General features: G+C 36.8%; 1 protein-coding gene across 1 annotated transcript in view; it reads right to left on the bottom strand.

Annotated features, from left to right (window-relative positions):
• CNTNAP2 (contactin associated protein 2) overlaps positions 1-19,424 on the bottom strand; it is a 2,249,322-nt gene that overhangs the window by 1,595,735 nt on the left and 634,163 nt on the right. Inside the window, exon 2 of the mRNA XM_001094652.5 lies at positions 12,664-12,774. Within this exon, the coding sequence (XP_001094652.1) occupies positions 12,664-12,774 (111 nt within the window). The remainder of the gene's footprint in view (positions 1-12,663; positions 12,775-19,424) is intronic.

Genomic DNA, 19,424 nt, shown 5'->3' with positions numbered 1-19,424 from the left:
CAGACACTGGATAGGGAAAATTATAAAACACACTTCATTATGCACTATTCATACATATGCTCAGGCACAAACCTTGTCATGCAAAATAATTCATCCTGGAGGCAGAAGAGTCTTTCTGGTTGTGGATGTCTGGTGAGGTGGAGGCTACAGACATATGACAGACAAGGACCCCCCAGTTCAAACAGATACCACTGTCTATCAATTTTAAAACAGAAGACAGATACAAAGGAAATACATTGCAAAAGTTGCTAAGAATGAAAACCAAGCATAATAAAAGCAACGTGAATTCCTTGCCTTGCCAAGAAAATCAAAATAGCTAAGGGAAATAAAATAAAATGACCTTTGGGTGAAAACCTGGGGAAGAAATCTTTCTACATTCTGTGTTTACATTTTGATGTTAAAGAGACAAGAACAATAAAAATAGACTGTCTTAAATGTCATGTTTTATTGTCAGCCATATTTGCGTCAAACATATATCTGAGTTTTAAAGCAAGGGGATGAGTAAACAATGTTGATTGCTCATTCTTGCTGTATAGAAAAGGCAGCTAACAAAGGCTACACTGCTTTGAATTCTTATTAGCGACAATATTTTTAGAATTACTTTTGCAAGGCATGCATATAAAAGAAAGAACAATTCTATATTTCTTAATTCTGAAAGAAAAAAAGTGTGAAAAAGTCATTAATTTGCTAAGGGTATTAAGAAAAGGGTCTATTCATTTTAATAAGTATGACCTAACCAGGTTGCTAACAGAGTCGTCATTAGATTAAATCCTCCCAATTGTCTTGGAAATAATTTGGTCCTTTTTTTCTCTTAATAAGTAAAATAAAGAAAAGGGACAAATAGTCACAAAAGCATGGAATTTTCTCTAATCACAGGAGAGTAGATATTGAGAAATACAGTCACTAATTTGGCATAAAGGAATTGTAATTTTCAGGTTTGAAGTATATTTTTTACATATGTAGTTTTCTTATGGCCTAAACTTGTCTAATGAATGAACTCTATTCAATGCCACTCACCAACCAGCTGATGTGAACTTCCTGAACAGCTACTTGTGGACTTGCCCTACTCTTTTCTGGCCTTCATTTATTCTTGTAGGCTAACCTGCTTCAACTGGGATACAGAATGTACTTCTTACAAGCCAGATACAGTGTTAAGGACTGATACAACATATTCTGTTACCCAAAAGCCAGCACAAAAAGCCAGCCATGAATTTGAAATAGTATCTTGAGATAAGAAAGGCATGGTTTAGGCAGAGCGTGGTGGCTCACGCCTGTAATCCCAGCACTTTGGGAGGCCAGGCGGGCAGATCACGAGGTCAGGAGATCGAGACCATCCTGGCTAACACGGTGAAACCCTGTCTCTACTAAAAATACAAGAAATTAGCAGGGCGTGGTGGCGGCGCCTGTAGTCCCAGGTACTCTAGAGGCTGAGGCAGGAGAATGGCATGAACCTGGGAGGCGGAGCTTGCAGTGAGCTGAGATCGTGCCACTGCACTCCAGCCTGGGTGACAGAGCAAGACTCCGTCTCAAAAAAAAAAAAAAAAAAAAAGGCATGCTTTATCAGCTCAACATTATCCTCATGGTCTCTGCCCTACAATATTGGAAGAATTGAAAGAATGTTGATATGAGGGGGCCATTCTCTAATGACCCTAATATTCATTTTTAAAAATGAGATTTAAATGTCTAGTTTATTTATGATGATAATTGTGTTGGTTGTTATCACTCATCTGCTATTATAGTCTAGATTCCAACGGGCTACAACAGTGACCAAACAATTGTGAGATAGTTTTTTTGGAACAAGAAAAGTATTAGCAAATACTAACTCTTGATTTAACACATGATTCCTACATATAAACAATGAATACTTGAAATTTAAAATTAGTAGAATAATATATACAATAAATAATATTTTATGTATTTGTTCACACATTTAGAAAATATTCTCTGAGAGTCAAACCTGCATAAGTACTGCATGAAAGTGCTTTTAGGCTGTGAAGAATTTTATTTTAGAAATGAATATTTTTGATGGTAGAAATCATTCACAAAAATTCTCCACCTCCTTATTTGAGATGTAAAAAATACTGAAGATTCTCTATGAATAAAATTAGCATATAGGTCGGGCTCTGTGGCTCATGCCTATAATCCTAGCACTTTGGGAGGCCAAGCTGGGTAGATCACTTGAGCGCAGGAGTTTGAGACCAGCCTGACAAACATGGCAAAACCCTGTGGGTACAAATATTAAAAAAAAAAAAAAAAATTAGCAGGGCATGGTGGTGCGAGTCTGTAGTCTTAGCTACTCGGGAGGCTGAGATGGGAGGATCACCTGAGCCCAAGGATGTGGAGGCTATAGTGAGCCCTGATCATGCCACTGCACTCTAGCCTGGGTGACAAACCTTGTCTTAGAAAAAAGAAAAAAGAAAAAGCAAAGGGATAAAGGCATATTAAATGATTATTCTCAAAAACATTTTGCCTATATTCTTCAATGGTTTAGAAAGAAAAATTCAATATGTAAATATTTGATAAGGCTTTTTGCTTAGATATCCTGACCATTCTCCAGAAATTTCATAGAAAAGATATCTACGCACAGAGGGAGGTGTGGTCCAGACCACTAAGAATCTGTAAGAGCCCAGTAAGATCAAGACCAAGGAATTATGATCGTTCTTGGCTACACCATGGGCATTCAGTTATGACAGGATCATAGAGAGTATCCACTCAAAATTGATCATTATAGAAATGAGTGAGGAATCTTGGCAGTTGAACATAAGTAGGAAGTGGCCCAAGATGTCTCCTATGGGTAACAAAAAATCTAGATCCATATCAACAGTCTTACGAGGTATATCTATTCTTCACATCTTCTTAAGTTATTTTTTTTTTATTTACATACATTTCTTTGCTAGTCCAGATGTGGTTATCCCATCCCATATGTCCTAAACTTTGTAGGGCCAGTACCAAATAGGATAGTTTTCAGTATTTTGTTTGAAGTAAAATTACAAAATATATTATACTAATGAGTTATTCACAAACTTCCCCCATTTAGACAATCAGCTATTAATGTTGTGATATAAAGAGAGTGTAAGACAATCAATATTCCAGAGCCATTTCAAAGGCAGCAGCAGGGATCAATGTGATAGCATTGACGTTAAGCCAGTACATTATTTTCTCAACGAAAAATATTAAGATACATAGAATTTGGTACACAAATGGGAAAATAGCTACTTCCTAAAAATAATTAACTAAAAAATTCATCTCAAAAGTCCAAAATTGAAAAACTCTTTTATCTTTATTCTCTTTTCTCTAATTAAGTCTAGTTCATTCTGTTAAACTAAAAATCACTAGACTTATTATCAAAGAACTTTTAGAATCAGTATTTCCAGAAGCACAGTAGTAAACCCATGGGAGACACAACTATATTTCTAAGCACGTTAAAGAAACCCCATTTAAAGCCCTTGATGTGCACAGTGTTTAACTAACTTTTATAAAAGCAAATCCCAAAGTGGAAATGTATTCTGCTGGTCTTAAAGATGTTCTGTGATAAAGAGGATCTCTGATTCTCCAAAAGAAGGTCCCAGAGCACAACATCTGCCCAGTCTGATTCGATTATGGAAACACGTGTGTATGTACATGTGTTCACAACACATAGTAACATCATGCACTTTGGGAAACATTGCTCTATGGAAAGTGCAACAAAACCTAGCAAAGATTTCTATGAAGAAAATAAAAACAAGGTGTTGAAATACCAACATTATAAAACTTAGTGTAATGGTTGAAAGATAACAATACTATTTAAAAATTCAAAAGGCATGCCCAAACAAAATATAGGAGTCATTGCCTGGTGAGTATGTTTTCAACATTCTATCATTTATAACAAGTGTCAATGATACAAATATTCCATGTATTACACATTTAATTTTATAAAACTCCCAGTTAAGCCAAAATTTTGGTTTATCATTGAGAATTAAGCAAAAGAAAATTTACAATATCAGTTAGATGGAAACTCTCATTCAGTTGGGTAGGTGGATATAAAAACTGTGAGGTCTTTAGAAGAAATCTTTGAAAAGTTATATTAAAAAGACAGAATATATAGGGCTAAGGAAAACAAAGGTGACACTTTTTATTCGCCCTAATGTTCAGAACAACGTTTTATCTGAGGCTCATAATAACTACATGTTAGTTTCTATAACATATATAGATTCTAAGAGATCAAATTCAAATGACATTAAGATAATAAGAGCAAAACAACACTTAAAAATCACTGGCATAATCTCTTTCGTTTAAATTGAAAGGAGTTTGAGGTGAAAAGGCTTACAGAATAAGTTACTATAAGCCTTAATACCCCCAAAATATTGAAATTTTTAAAAATGTTATTTTACCAATTTTTTAATTATTATGGTAATATTTTGTCTTAGATGATAATGGGGGAAACACACATACATTGGCAAATACACAAATTCGAACAATAATTTTTTAAGGAGACATCATCTTTGTAATGACAAAAGTATTTAATTCACCTTGTGTTAAAATGTTGGTATCTATAGTGTTGTTTTTAGAAGCTGGGAGTAACTTATGGGAAAGAGACTAATATTTCAATGTAACATCGTTTGTGTAAATTGTTTATTTTAACCTTCACAATAGCTCTGCTGAATAGTATAACTGATTTTATTTTGAACTATAAGTAGACGGACCATACTTCCAGGATTACCCTCGTGTAACTATTAATGATACTCTCTTTCAATGTCAAAAGTGCCTAACTCAGATGACAAATTATTCCATATGATATCCTTTATCATTACTATATCCTCGTTCAGATATAGTAATCATAGAAATCAGGAAACCAAGATGCAATACATTTAAATAATTGACTAATCCCATACTTGTCCTTGGTCAGTTCAGTACTGGAACTTAGTTATGCGTGAATATAAGCCACTCTCCTTTTACTGCTCAGCACTGCCTCAGAGCCAACAAAATCAGCAGGTGTTTCCAGGAGAGTCATTTGAAGATGAAGAAGTATGACCAGCCAAAATAGGAATGTCAAATATCCTGAAATGCCCCATTAGAAAACCAGTTCTTTGAATTTTTCTGCTCCCAAGGACGTGCTTTTAAAAGGCAAATAGTCCTAAGAGAGGTAACACTTCACCGATTACTTCATACTTAAGTAATAATGAATTATCTGTGAGTGAGAAAAGAAGCAAATTTTTTAAAGTACTACATGGTAGAGGCTGGCAAAGGAAAAGAAGAAAAACATTGGAATGGAAGCTGCAAAAATAGGGCAGAATCTCATCAATTGGGAACTTTACTTCATAATTTAAGCCTTAACGTTATATTCTAAGAGAAAAGCTTCCTAATTAAGGTTAAGAATACTGCCTACTGTGGCAGATTCAGGCTGTCATGAGTGGGCTATATGTACATAACAAAGGAGTACTAAGGGGCTAGAGACAGCAGGAGGCGCTAGGCCACACAGACGGACAATGCCCTCATGGACACACTGTGGTTCCGTTCCCAGTTTATAGTATATCTGCTGCAGTTCTAGATTTAATTAGTTGTGACAGATCCTTCTAATATTTAAAGGCAAAAAGGAGAGCAACAAAAGAGCAGCGGGAAATAAGGTGTCTTATAAATGCAACTCAGAGTCAAGAGGATTGAGAGTGGAAAAAAGGGAATAATTTCTTTCCAGGAGTAGCAGGAACAATGGATTTCTCAAGAGTAGAGTAAGCCATTACTGTTTGCTGAGCTGCCTGGGAGCCTGTAAGAGGCAGCCCAGCATGTTTCCGGAGGTGGACGTGCGTCTGCAAGTGTTAACTAGGGAAGAGGTTGGAGTCGTGCTAATCACTAGAACTTCCTCTTGGCCAACAGGAAGTGGAAAATGACACCAGCCTACAGTGATTATCTGAGCAAGCTGTGGCATCAAGGCATGGTGGCGATTATTAACTTCAGTGGTGTCTTTTTATGTTAATTTTTTAAAATTAAACTGGAAACTATGGCTTTAGTGAATTTTTTTTTAACTTTAAGTTCTGGGATACATGTGCAGAACATGCAGTTTTGTTACACAGGTATGTATACATGTGCCGTGGTGGTTGGCTGCATCTATCAACCTGTCATCTAGGTATTTCTCCTAATGCTCTCCTTCTCCTTGCCCTCCACCCCCGACAGGCCACGGTGTGTGATGTTCCCTTTCCTGTGTCCATGTGTTCTCATTGTTCAACTCCCACTTATAAGTGAGAACATGCAGTTTTTGGCTTTCTGTTCCTATATTAGTTTGCTGAGAATGATGACTTCCAGCTTCATCCATGTCCCCGCAAAAGGCATGAACTCCTTTTTTATAGCTGCATAGTGTTCCATGATGTATGTGTGTCACATTTTCTTTATCCAGTCCATCATTTTGAGCATTTGAGTTGGTTTGCGGCCAACAAACATATGAAAAAAAAAGCTCATTATCACTGGTGATTAGAAAAATGCAAATCAAACCACAATGATATACTATCTCATGCCAGTAAGAATGGTGATCATTAAAAAGTAAGGAAACATGGATCACGAGGTCAGGAGATCGAGACCATCCTGGCTAACATGGTGAAACCCCATCTCTACTAAAAACACAAAAATTAGCCAGGTGTGGTGGCGGGCGCCGGTAGTCCCAGCTACTCGGGAGGCTGAGGCAGGAGAATGGCGTAAACCCAGGAGGCAGAGCTTGCAGTGAGCTGAGATCATGCCACTGCACTCCAGCCTGGGTGACAGAGTGAGACTCTGTCTCAAAGAAAAAAGAAAAGAAAAGTCAGGAAACAACAGATGCTGGTCAGGATGGTCAGGATGTGAAGAAGTAAGAACACTTTTACACTGTTGGTGGGAGTGTAAATTAGTTCAACCATTGCGGAAGACAGGGTGGCAATTCCTCAAGAATCTAGAACCAGAAATAGCATTAGACCCAGCAATCCCATTACTGGGTATATACCCAAAAGATTAGAAATCATTCTAGTATAAAGTGGTATCTTTTAAGGAAAGGTAAGGACTGTGGTTCTCTTTAAGATGCAAGTAGGAACTTCAAGAGATCTATTCCAGCAGTCTCTCCAAACATCTGTTATTCACATACTCCTTTGATAAGTGATTATTAATTATGTGGCCTGCAGGTGTAATGTGTTCTCCCTGCTAAAGGAAATAGAGGAAAACTGACGTGAAAGCAACATCACCACCACAACCTTCTGCCTTCTGGTTTAAGAGAGAAGATGACACATTCTTAAAATGGGAGAAATTACTCAGGGAAAACACATAGGAGGAAACGTCTTTGAGGAAGCAACAAACAAGATTCTTAGAAGCATCTACTAAGTAAAAATAAGTGGCAGGAAGGTGAAAAGAAAGAAAATTATTCAGGATCTACGTGAGTTGGGAAATGCTGAGATTGCATGATTGGGTTTCTCTGGCTGTATAAGCATAAATACATCAAACTTGACTGAAACCTTCAAACTCACTTTAGGCCCCATCATTGGGCTAATTAAAAAAGGCAGCACTGATATTGCCTCATCTGATATAATCACATATAAAGAGCGTCGGGTTCCAGCAGAGGACATGGATTTGTGTCCCTCTTCCTGTGCCATTGTTCCCTAACTATGCTACTTTAGAAACTAATGATGTATTTTGGGGTTTCTATATGTATTATTTGAATTTGTAAAATGGGGATAATAACTAGTTTTTGTTTGTGGTTTCTTTAAAACCAAAAGTCCTTTAGTAACTAGGAAGAAAAACTTGAACGAGCTCAGACAGGAGGAGGTGACTATTAGAAGTGGAATGATACATCTCAGAGACTCAAGCTGAAGTACAGTCAGGAGTTAAGCCAGCTGGACACAGGGGCCTGAAAGAGGCTGTGAGTGAAACCAGAGATTGATTCGTCCTTCTGTGCGCAGGTGCCCCGGCCTCATGCCTTCCCTTCTTCTCCAGCATCTGCTCTCCTCTTCTTTCTTTCTAGTTTACATATAGCCTGTTATGGTTTCCCCAGTAGTCCCCTGGGTTCCCAAAATGATGTCACATAACAAAGCAGAGAGATTCTAATAGCATCCGTTGAGATCAGGCGTTCTCGCTAAGCCTCTGTGGTAGTGGAGGGAGACCTGAGCCATGTGGGGATGGCTGTGCTTCTGGCAGGAGAAAACGGCTGATTTCTATAAATGGCATATGAAGTACAAGGTTGAAAGTTTGGCAGAAGAATTGATTGGCATCTCTAACTTACCATTCTTTCTAACCAGGTTGTTATGAAGATTGAGAAACAATTAGAGCACAGATGAAAGCAGTGTATAATCTATAAAATTCTATATTAAAAATAAGGTAAGGGATACACTGTTTCAGACTTTCAAAGGTTTTGTATCTGTGCTAACCTTGGAAAGAGTAACACATCTAACTGCCATTAACTCAGAATGACACAAGCTTTCAATGGATTAAAAACGTGGGGATAAATCAGTACACAGATCACAGGAATAAGGCGTTGATACAAAACAACAACAGCACCAACAAACTAAAAGCAGTGGGCTCCAAAAGACATGTTAGAATTACACATGAATTCTTCATTTAAACGTCACATTTCCTCCCCACTTTTGCCATGTACTGGTCCCTGACATCAAGATTATAGCAGATGGATTTGTATTGTGGAGACCCATAAACTAAATTCAATTTCACAAATATGTGACTATCTGTCATCTGAATATTTGCATTTATATGGTGCTTCTCTATGTATTTATGAAGTCTCTTTCCAAAATGTATTTTAGGAATATCATTTAAGTAAATAATAAAACTTAAAGCCAATGTTTATCAACATAATGCTCAACTGAATTTGTTCTTTTCAGCATTTGTATAATTAGTAGGTTACGTTCTTATATTTTTCTGTTAGTATATGATCTTCTCACTTTCAGATGCCTATATAGTGTATCAGATGACTCTTGCCACTTGTAAATTAAGAAAATGTATCTCCAACATTCCTGGATTCTGTAATGCTCATATTTTTTTTTTCTGCTTGGAATTATCTGTCTTCTTTATATCTTCCAGATATATAACATCATGTTATACTTAAAGAAAAAAATCTCTTTTCTCTTAATGCAGACTATTAGCCACGTATATGTTATCATGAATTTCACCCTACACGTCTCTTCTCCCAAGGACATTTGCATATAAATTTTAGAGTGGAATAAAATATTTTGTTGTCCAACCTGGCCAACGTGGCAAAACCCCTTCTCTATTAAAAATACAAAAATCAGCTGGGCATGGTGGGCACTCTCCTGTAATCCCAGCTACTTGGGTGGCTGAGGCAGGAGAATCACTGGAACCCAGGAGGTGGAGCTTGTAGTGAGCTGAGATCATGCCACTGCACTCCAGCCCAGGCATCAGAGCGAGACCCTCAAAAAAAAAATGTTTTGTATTATAACAACTATATATGACTTTCTTTTTGTTTTTCCTTGGAGAGGCTATAACCTTCCTTTCTCATGCTAGTTCCCTTGCCCCACACTCACGTGGCCAACAAGGGTTAAGCCCTACACGTATGTGTCTTGTCTGTACCTGCAGAGGCAGAGCAGCACAAAGGGTGAAGATATAGCTTAGTTACCTCACCATCTGTAAAAATTAAGGAGCAAAAATGAGAGGGCTGGGGAGGGCGAGTTATCTGTCCTTACGGACAGCATAACGCTGATAAGCAAAGCAGTCTTTAGGAGTCAAAAAGTACATGGCTGCACCTCCCCACGTAACAAATGTTGATAAAATGGGCTACAGCAAAGTGTAAACCTGTATCTATAGGACAGACAACACTCTCTTTCCCAACATGAGACTTTCACCCTAATGTATGACCATCCAGTATATCAATAGTCCAAAAGAGATGAACTTCAGGTCACACAGTTAAGAAACTGTAAATTTTGTTTTGTAGTTTTTTGCTTTTGAAACATCTGTCTTTCTGGAAATGCATTCTATTTCTCTCTACCTACCTACCTGCCTACCTAGCTATCAGATATAAATATATATTCTACAAACTACAGACAAAACTACTATAAGGAAAGTAAAGACACTCCTCAAATCCCAGTATCCAAGTTAAAAAATATATCAACATTTTGGAAGCTTAATATCAGATATCTGACTGTCTCTATATGAGTAGATAAATACACAACTAGCTCTAAATGATGTAATGTGGTATCTTGTATTATGTTAAAGCAAAGACAAAATAATTTAACTTTTCTAGAATTAAATGAGAACAAAAAACCTATATATATATATTATATATAGTAAAACCTATATATATGCTATATATATAGTAAAACCTATATATATACACACTATATATATATAGTAAAAGACATTAATTCCCATAAAAAAATCAAAGGCAAAATAAATTTATACCTGAAGTTTCAGCATCTGGTAGCCTGCTGCTCTGAAAGGTTAGAAAGAAAAAATACCCACATCTCTCTAATTCCCATAATTGACACTTTTAAATTTCTGTGCCTATAACATCTATACTCTCTCCTACAACTATAGCACCTGCATTGTTTAGTTGAGGTCGTATATGGAAATGGGTTCCCTGCTCAACATCAGTCATGTGGCCACAATTTCTTTATTGTGCACTTTCCATTTTCTCATTGGTGACTAGATTGTCTCATTTGTATTCCTGAAGTGCTGTTTGCATGATAGAACCTGACTTGCCCAAATTTACTGAGCAAATCATCTTCTTCAGTCATACTTTCACTCAAAGCTTTTGAAAGCAACATTTTCTGACTCTGCTTCCATTCCTCACAGGTGCTTTATGTCTCTTGGTATTATGGCACTTCTTTTAGGGAACAGTACATTCTCTTGGGACCAGAATTATATGGTATATCTTTTTCATATTTCGTCCTAGATTTCCTAGTACTGGGAAGGTCTGCATACCTTTTGGGTATGGCCAGTTCCTTGTTTCATGTTTTTCTGTCTATATTCATTTTTTAATAGTTGTTTCCAATGACTTTTATGAGAGAGAAATAAAATTTATATTACTTCAACATCATTATGCAGAATTTTTGATAACTTATAGTAACTCAACAAGTCTCTCATGTCCATAGCCTGATGAATATCAGGTTATAAAAATGAGCTAATATATACTAATGTTACACGAAAGCTGCATTTTTGTCATGTTACTCTACCTTTGCTTGTGTATCACTTTTTCACCAAGTCTTTTTGCTAACTGAGACGTCTTCATACTTCTGTGAATACCTCATATATTATTCTGTATACACTAGGCTAGTTTTTTCTTATCTATTTTCTTCTCTTTTTTGGTCTTTGTAAATCTGATAAACCTTTCTTTTCTGATGCAATATTTTTTCTTCCTCCTTTATTTTTTCCTCTTCTTGTTTTTCTTTTGGGTTTCCTCCTGTTCTCTTTTTTCATTTTTCCTTCCTTCTTTCCTTCCTTCCTTCCTTCCTTCCTTCCTTCCTTCCTTCCTTCCTTCCTTCCTCCCTCCCTCCCTCCCTCCCTTTCCCCTTCTCTCCTTTATTCCCTTCCTTGCTTCCTCCTATATTCATTCCCTTTTATTTTTTTTTATTTCTAGAATTGGTTGATTCTAGATTGTTTTATGATTTCACATTTCTTAGTTTCCTTTAGCTTTATTAAGGTGCAATCACAAAAAATGTATATATTTATAGTATGCAACATGGTGTTTTGATACATGTATTGCGAAATAATTAATTCAAGATAATTAACACATCCATCACAACAGTTATTTTTTGTAAATGGTGAGACCACTTAAGAGCCGTTATCTTAGCGATTTTCAAGCATGCAACATATTATTAACTACAGTCACCATGCTACACAATAGATATCCAAAACTTATCCATCTTGTCTAACTAAAACTTTGTACCTTTTAACAGATTATCTCTAATTTTAATCCCTCTCCACTGAAGCCCGTGTCAATCATCATTCCTGTTTTACGGAATTAAACATCATGGTCTTTGTTTGTTGATTCATATTTATCAAAGACAATATTGTTTCTTTCCTTTTTAAGTTGCCATTTGCTGGTATTTGTACCAGTGTTCCTTTGAAGCAAAAGTGTTTTGCCTCTGTCCTTAATTATGTTCTTTTACTCTCAGTGAATTGCTAGAAAATTGGAAACTTCCAGTTACTAACAAATACCATGATTTAAGATCAAGAACTGACGTTGTAGTTGCATATATCTAACTATTCTTCACACAGATTTTATAATAGAGGTACCTTCTGGGCCCTGGAGGAAAAATTATAAGGATCATTTGCATTTTCAATAGGAACTAAGTTTTTACATTAATACACAGTCAATACAAAGTGCTCTTTTTAATACACTGTACATATTGTGGGAGTCGATTCCTTTTTACATCTTTCTAAATGATTCTCTGATTAATAGGAATTTTAACTCTAAATGTTTATGCCATTTTGACTTTATTATCCCAGACAACTTCAAAATGTCTTCCATTTTGACTTAGTATCTCTCACTTCCAGCCTAAGTTTTCCTATGTTATTCCCCAATGGAGATTACATGAGAGGTTAATGGTTTCTATGGATCTTTTAATAGAAGTGGCAAGAATGATTTCTGGTATCTGCCAACATCTGTTGTGTGAGTTTATATATATATATTATATATATATATGGCTGTAAATATAACATGTTCTTATTTAACATGTTTATTGATAAATGTATCAAAATTTGGCTTACCTCCTCGCTTGTTTATCTTGGCATAGCCGGGAGAATAGCTACCAGTCATGGAGGAGGAGCTGCTGAAAGCCACATGGGGGAGTCCAGAGACGAGCGGCTCATCACATTTTTCTGAAAACAAAAGACAAAGAGGGAGAGAGACACTCAATAACAATTTCTAAATAATTATTGGTATGTGTTAGTTAAAATAATCATTGAATCTGGTATGTCTTTTATAAGTCTTTGAAACAATATTTAGCAAAGGAATTGAGGCACTTCTGTTATCCAAAATATAATATAACACAGGAGCAGTTTATATAACCCTGATATTCAAACAGAGAGCCATAGCAAAGTGCATTACTCTGAAGGGCTTCACCTCAGCCATGCTATCTGAGAATCATGAGTAAAATTGAGCTTGTTCCTGTAATAAGCTTTGGTATCGGGCATCACCTGGAAATCTTCAGGTATTTATACATTATAGGGACAGAGCACTGGAATTACTAAGGTTGGAGGTGGAAAGACAAAGAGGACTCCTACCAAAGTCAAAAGACCAAGAAATGGGGAGTTGCTAACCAACACGTATAAAATTTCAGTTATGTGAGATGACTAAGTTCTGGAGATCTGGTGTGCAATATTGTACCTCTAGATAATCATGCACACTTATCAAGGCAGATCTCATGTTACGTGTTCCTACTAGAATAGAAAAAATAGGCTGGGAGCGGCGACTCACGCCTGTGATCCCAGCACTTTGGGAGGCTGAGGTGGGTGGATCACCTGAGGTTGGGAGTTTAACACCAACCTGACCAACATGGAAAACCCCATCTCTACTAAAAATGCTAAATTAACTGGGCATGGTGGTGCGTCCCTGTAATCTCAGCTACTCGGGAGACTGAGGCAGGAGAATTGCTTGAACCTGGGAGGCAGAGTTGCGGTCAGCCAAGATTATGCCACTATACTCCAGCCTGGGCAACAAGAGAGAAACACCATAAGAAGGGAGAGATAGAAAGAAAGAGGGAAGGGAAGGGAAGGGGAGGGGAGGGGAGGGGAGGGGAGGGGAGAAAGAAAGGAAAAAGGAAAGGAAAAAAGAAAGGAAGAAAGGAAGGAAGGAAGGAAAGGAAAGAAGGAAAGGAAAGAGGAAAGGAAGAAAGAAAGGAAGAAAGGAAGGAAGGAAGGAAGGAAGGAAGGAAGGAAGGAAGGAAGGAAGGAAGAAAGAGAGAGAGCGAGCGAAAGAGAAAGAAAGAGAAAGAAACAAAGAATGAACGAGACATCACCAAGTAAAGACAGAATAATCACCAACTTGAAAATTATTACTGACAGAAAAATTAATCAGTTCCCATCATACTCAACCAATCAACTGCACTGGAAACGGGCGATACCTCAATTCTATTTGTAACACTTTCTGCACTTGGCTTTTATAATGTCATTAACATTTTTTTTTTCTCTTTTTTCTCATTAGCTGCTTGCTGTCTGATTCCTTTGATGGATCTTTCTCATTTTGCCAATGCCTAAGTGTTTCTAATGTTAACGTGGCCAGGACTGTTCTGAGTCTACCCTCCCTCTCTGGGAGATGGCATGGAGGGCTATGTCTTCTGATACTGGGATGTTCCAAGTCCTACTGCCTCACTTCAACTCCATAGCTACAGATCGTGCACACACAGCTTCCAGAGCTCTCTGTTACAAAAGACTGTGTGGTCTTCCTGCTTCCCCTCTCACTCTGCTATAGTTCTGTCTGCAGCAGCTGAAGAAACACTTTTTAAACTGTAAGTGAACATGTGGCTGCTGTATTCAAATTGTTCTCTGCCTCCTGCTCTCAACTTGGCATAGCGTTCAAAGTCCCCCCGCCCCCCCCACAACCAACCCCTGCCACCCTGCCACCCAGTGGCCTATGATGGCCACAGCACTATTCTCATCTCTTTCCATAGGTCCTTGTCTATTCCTGTCTAGCCACCATGGCCCCTTTCCTCTTCTTCTTTCTTTGAGACAGAGTGTCGCTCTGTCACCCAGGCTGGAGTGCAGTGGTGCGAGCTCGGCTCACTGCAACCTCTGCCTCCCAGGTTCAAGCGATTCGCCTGCTTCAGCCTCCTGAGTAGCTGGAATTATAGGCACGTGCCACCACGTACAGCTGATTTTTTTTGTATTTTCAGTAGAGACGGGGTTTCACCATGTTAGCCAAGTTGGTCTCGATCTCCTGACCTCGCGATCTGCCCGCCTTGTCCTCCCAAAGTGCTGGGATTAGAGGTGTGAGCCACCACGCCTGGCCCCTCCTTTTCCTTTAAAAACAAGCCTGCCCCTGCTATAAGCCTTTGCAATTACTAGTCCAAGTATCCTCTCTTGTCACAGGTCTCTGCTCAATGTCACCTTTGCCACTGCAGACAGGCTTTGCTAGTTCACCCAGCATTTTGTTGCCATCAGTCTCTGTATCCACACCCTGCTTTATTTTTTGACATAACCCTTAGCACCACCTGACATGTTATGTTGTTATTCATTTAATTTTTTGTTGCCTTTCTCTCCCACTAGACAGAAAGCTCTATCTGAAATGAAGTTTTAGATAGTTGGCCTAATGCTTACTCTCCAGTGATCTGAACAATGGTACTTGGCACGTACTCTAAAAACATTTGTAGGATAAATGAATGAATGTACTAAACCCAATGAACCTCAAAGTGTCTGGAAGCAAGATCTCATATTATAACATGCTACAACACTTAATTTTTAGAGTGGTGGTCTTAAATTCCCAACAAATGTTTATGCTCAGAACTCTGTTTAATAAGACAGAAAATTTTTCTCTATATATTCAAAAATGGTTTCTCTCTCAGAAATTTATAAGCAAAAATAACTTAGCAACAGAAAGAATAAACTAATTTTCTTGTAAATTCACTTAAGTGAAGTCCCCAATGATACTGGAGAAATGAATTATTATTTATTATCTCACCACTCAATTGTATACAAATTGGAAATTAAAATGAACAAATCCATCTTCATATATTTTTTAAATTTCTTATTTTTCTTAGTTATACTGCAAGTGCCTCTGGGAAATATGACATGTGTGTATAAATAAGTTCCCCAGAAAGTTAAATGTAAAGGGATGTAAAGAACATAAAATTTGTTTTAAAAGTATCAATTCACAAAGCTATCATCTAAACTGATGGGTTTCATATTAATCGAAAACAACTACTTTGTTTAGCTATAAGTGAGCACAAATATACATCCTTGGTTTTCCTACTTTCTGATACATTTGATTTACACCTTTTTATAATTTTTGAGATAAGTGTTGCCTCTAATTGGAGTAAACATTCTTTCTAATATTCTCATTATATTAGAAATGTGCTAACATTCACTCATGTTCATTTCATTCATTTAAATATGCATCAGGTGTCTATGTTGTGCCAAGCACTGAAGTCAGCTGAAGTTGAAATTAACAATGCCCTGCCCTTGTAGAGCTTATGTTTTAGTGGGAAGAAACATCCCAACAACAAAAAAAATGTAAATTTATAGTATGTTTTAGTAATTAATACTAACAAGGAACATTAAATATAAAACAGTGGGCAGGGAGTGGGGGTGAGGTGGAGAGGAAGAGAATTGCTATTTTATGCTGACTTCTCAAGGCAAGCCTTGACAACATGATCAGGTAGTATTTGAGTAGAAATATGAAGAAAATGAGGAAGAAAGCTACGTTAGAAATCATCAGGACCATGCTAGGAAAACCTTTTTCTAGTCCATACCTGCTCAGTCAGGCTAGCTCACACTTGATAATAATGCATAACACATTTTCTAAAACTGAATATCCAATGCCTAGATATGGTTGCATTGAATGTAATTAAACTAAGTCGATAACTGGTTAAATGATCCAATAGCTAATTTAAATTTGGAATTTAAATGTAGCATTTATAAAACCATAATATAGTTTAGAGTTATTACATTAAACAAATTGACTTCTGTAACAAATTGATCATCTGAGTATCAAATTTTACATTTTTTGCTAATTTAAAAAATCAAAAAAATCCTTTTTTAAAAATTTAAAAATTAAGTAATGATTTGAAAAAATTATGTAATTATTCAGAATAACAATTAGAATTAAATTGAGATTAGTGAAGACCAGGGCAAATAAGCATTTTTTAAAAAACGTGACTGCAAAATTATTATCAGAATGTAAAGCACTAGCAATCTCACGTTCTTCCAAATTAAAACATAATCTATAATCATATTACTAAGCTAAAAAATGCAACAATTACTGTATTTTCTCCTGGAGGACATTAATCACAAATATTTATTGAGATCTTACATTGCATTTTGCTGTTTTTACTACTTCAGACAGATTATATGTGTGTGTGTGTGTACAGATATATATAAAATTCGACTTTGCTATATTCCATTTGTATATATGCACACATACACATACAAATATATGGTCTATTCCTCCATAAGTGGCAGTAATAAATGAATCTACAAAAAGTAATTAAACATGAAGTAACGATAGAGTAATACAAAATGGTTTAAAATTCAATGCTAACTAGAAGAAAATGAAATACTAAAAGTCACAAATAAACTAGAAATGTAGGGTTGTTGTTAGTTAAGTTGCTCATTAGACCTCATAATTAGTTGTTGAGTTGCTCATTAGCTCCATCATAAACGTGTGACCTTGAATATGTCAATGCACCCCTTTCCTACAGGTGACACATAAGTAACATGAGGAAATTTAACTAAGTTTCTCTCAAGCTCTGAAAACTCCAAAATAGTGTCAACCATCAAGAGTTAGCAAACTATGGCCTGCAGGCCCAATCCAGCCCACAGATTGCTTTTGTAAGTAAAGTTTTATTGGAGCACAGTTACACATCATGCATTTATGTATTGTCTCGGATGACTTTCACACAGCAGTAGAATATTGCAATCGATATCATATGGCCCACAAAACTAAACTATTTACTATCTGAGCTTTTACAGAGTAAGTTTCCCCACCTCTTATCTAGTATAACAAATATTGAAGGAACTTAGGAATCAGAATGATTAATGATTACTTAGAGTGTCAGATACCATATAAATAACAAATAGAATCTGAAGAAATTAGAGATTACAGGTAGGTGGAAAGAGGGTTAAGGAAATTTTAGAAAAACGGAACACCTCAAGCAACATGAAAGAGGCCACAATGAAGTTGAAATTTCCCAGAGATGGTTGTAGCGGCATTCCACGCAAGCACATATTGCCATACTGACTATTACAACATACTATCCATTTTTATTTCCAACTGTAATAATGGTTATTACTCATTATCCATTCTAAAAAGTCTGCTTATTGTTGTGCTAAAACATGTATCTCAATCTCCTGCAGACATTAAATACTAGGCAATCAGGCAAATCCCTGGAGAAAGTTAGAATTTTTATATAATAGTAAAAGAGGGAAGGAGAGAGAGAAAAAGAGAACTAACATTTGAAATAATCCGGTATCGTGTTTTCCCACACTGGGATGTCTTCCAAAACTACAGCCATACACAGCGATGGCAAATATTTGGTCTCCAGTGCACTTCCCTTCCAGGGAATCTTGGATGAAAACTAGAAGAGCAGATGGGCCTTGAGTTTTATTTTCACACAATTTCAGTCAATCATGAAGGCAGACTAGCTATAAGAATTCTGTACTAACTCAAGCTGGAGCAGAGGAAATTATTGGCAAATAGACATGAAATAGCTGTTGCCCTTTACCTAAAAGATACAGTTGAGAGGTTTGGCTATTGGCAAGGGATACTGGCAGGAGTTTACAAGATTAAAGGACTTCAGAATATATGTAATTGACACGAGAGTATGGTTTTCAAATGCATCTTTGCTGAAATATACTGTCTGAAAATTTTTCACAAAACAATATATGTTTAAGCTATAACACTTCAAGTAGATGTTTTATATGACCCATTTGGTAACATAAGTCTAATGGAGGAAAACAACTGAAAACAACAAATGACTCAAGAACAAGACAGTGCTAGCCGAACAGAAATTCTAGCAATAACATCCTGATTTTTACGTTAGGAAAAAATCCATGGCAAAAGGCACATTCTGAGTTGAACACATCACTCTGTGGTCTTAAATATACATTCAACTTCTACCTTTTGAAGTTGGAGCTACTCTACCTCTACCTGCACATTTACCCTGCATCACATGTTATGACTATTCCTTTCCATCATCAGCAGCACAGCGGTTCCTCCAAGAGGTCTTTTATCTTCCCCATGATGTCCATTTCAAGGTCACTAGTTAATGCAGTAACTAATGACGGTCAGAAATGTGGGAGGGCAGACAGCATTGGGACACTCAGGAGCAGAAGGCAAGGTGCAGTCCTGGAGCACTGAGATGGGACTCCAGACTCCGAAATGGACATCAGGGGGAAGACAAAAGATCTCTTGAGGAACCGCTGTGCTACCTGGGAAGCCAGAGAAAAGCTTGTCATTCAGCTTGTAATTCAAGATAGTTTTAGTCATAAGGAACAAGGCAGAATGGGAAGCAGAACGCACATTTGTTGGGAGGTTTGGCCAGAGCTTCTTAAATTACTCCTGATGCCTGCAAGCCAAATTTTGTCTAAATTTAATTTATATTTTACATTTTCTAATTGTCACATAACACATTTTTCTTTAATAACGCGTAGGAAGTACAAGAAACAGAATATGATATTCTCTTCCAATATTTATAATAAATATTTGGACATAGTTGAGGGTCAAAATTTTTTAACTTAACGTGGTATAATTACGATTTTTTGGTGAAAGGTGTGACTTTCAGAGGTAGCAGTATGCTCCTTAGAGTCAAAATATT

The sequence above is a fragment of the Macaca mulatta genome, chromosome 3 (assembly GCF_049350105.2).
Source record: "Macaca mulatta isolate MMU2019108-1 chromosome 3, T2T-MMU8v2.0, whole genome shotgun sequence".
NCBI lineage: Eukaryota > Metazoa > Chordata > Mammalia > Primates > Cercopithecidae > Macaca > Macaca mulatta.
This window is presented reverse-complemented; position numbering and strand designations above follow the sequence as displayed.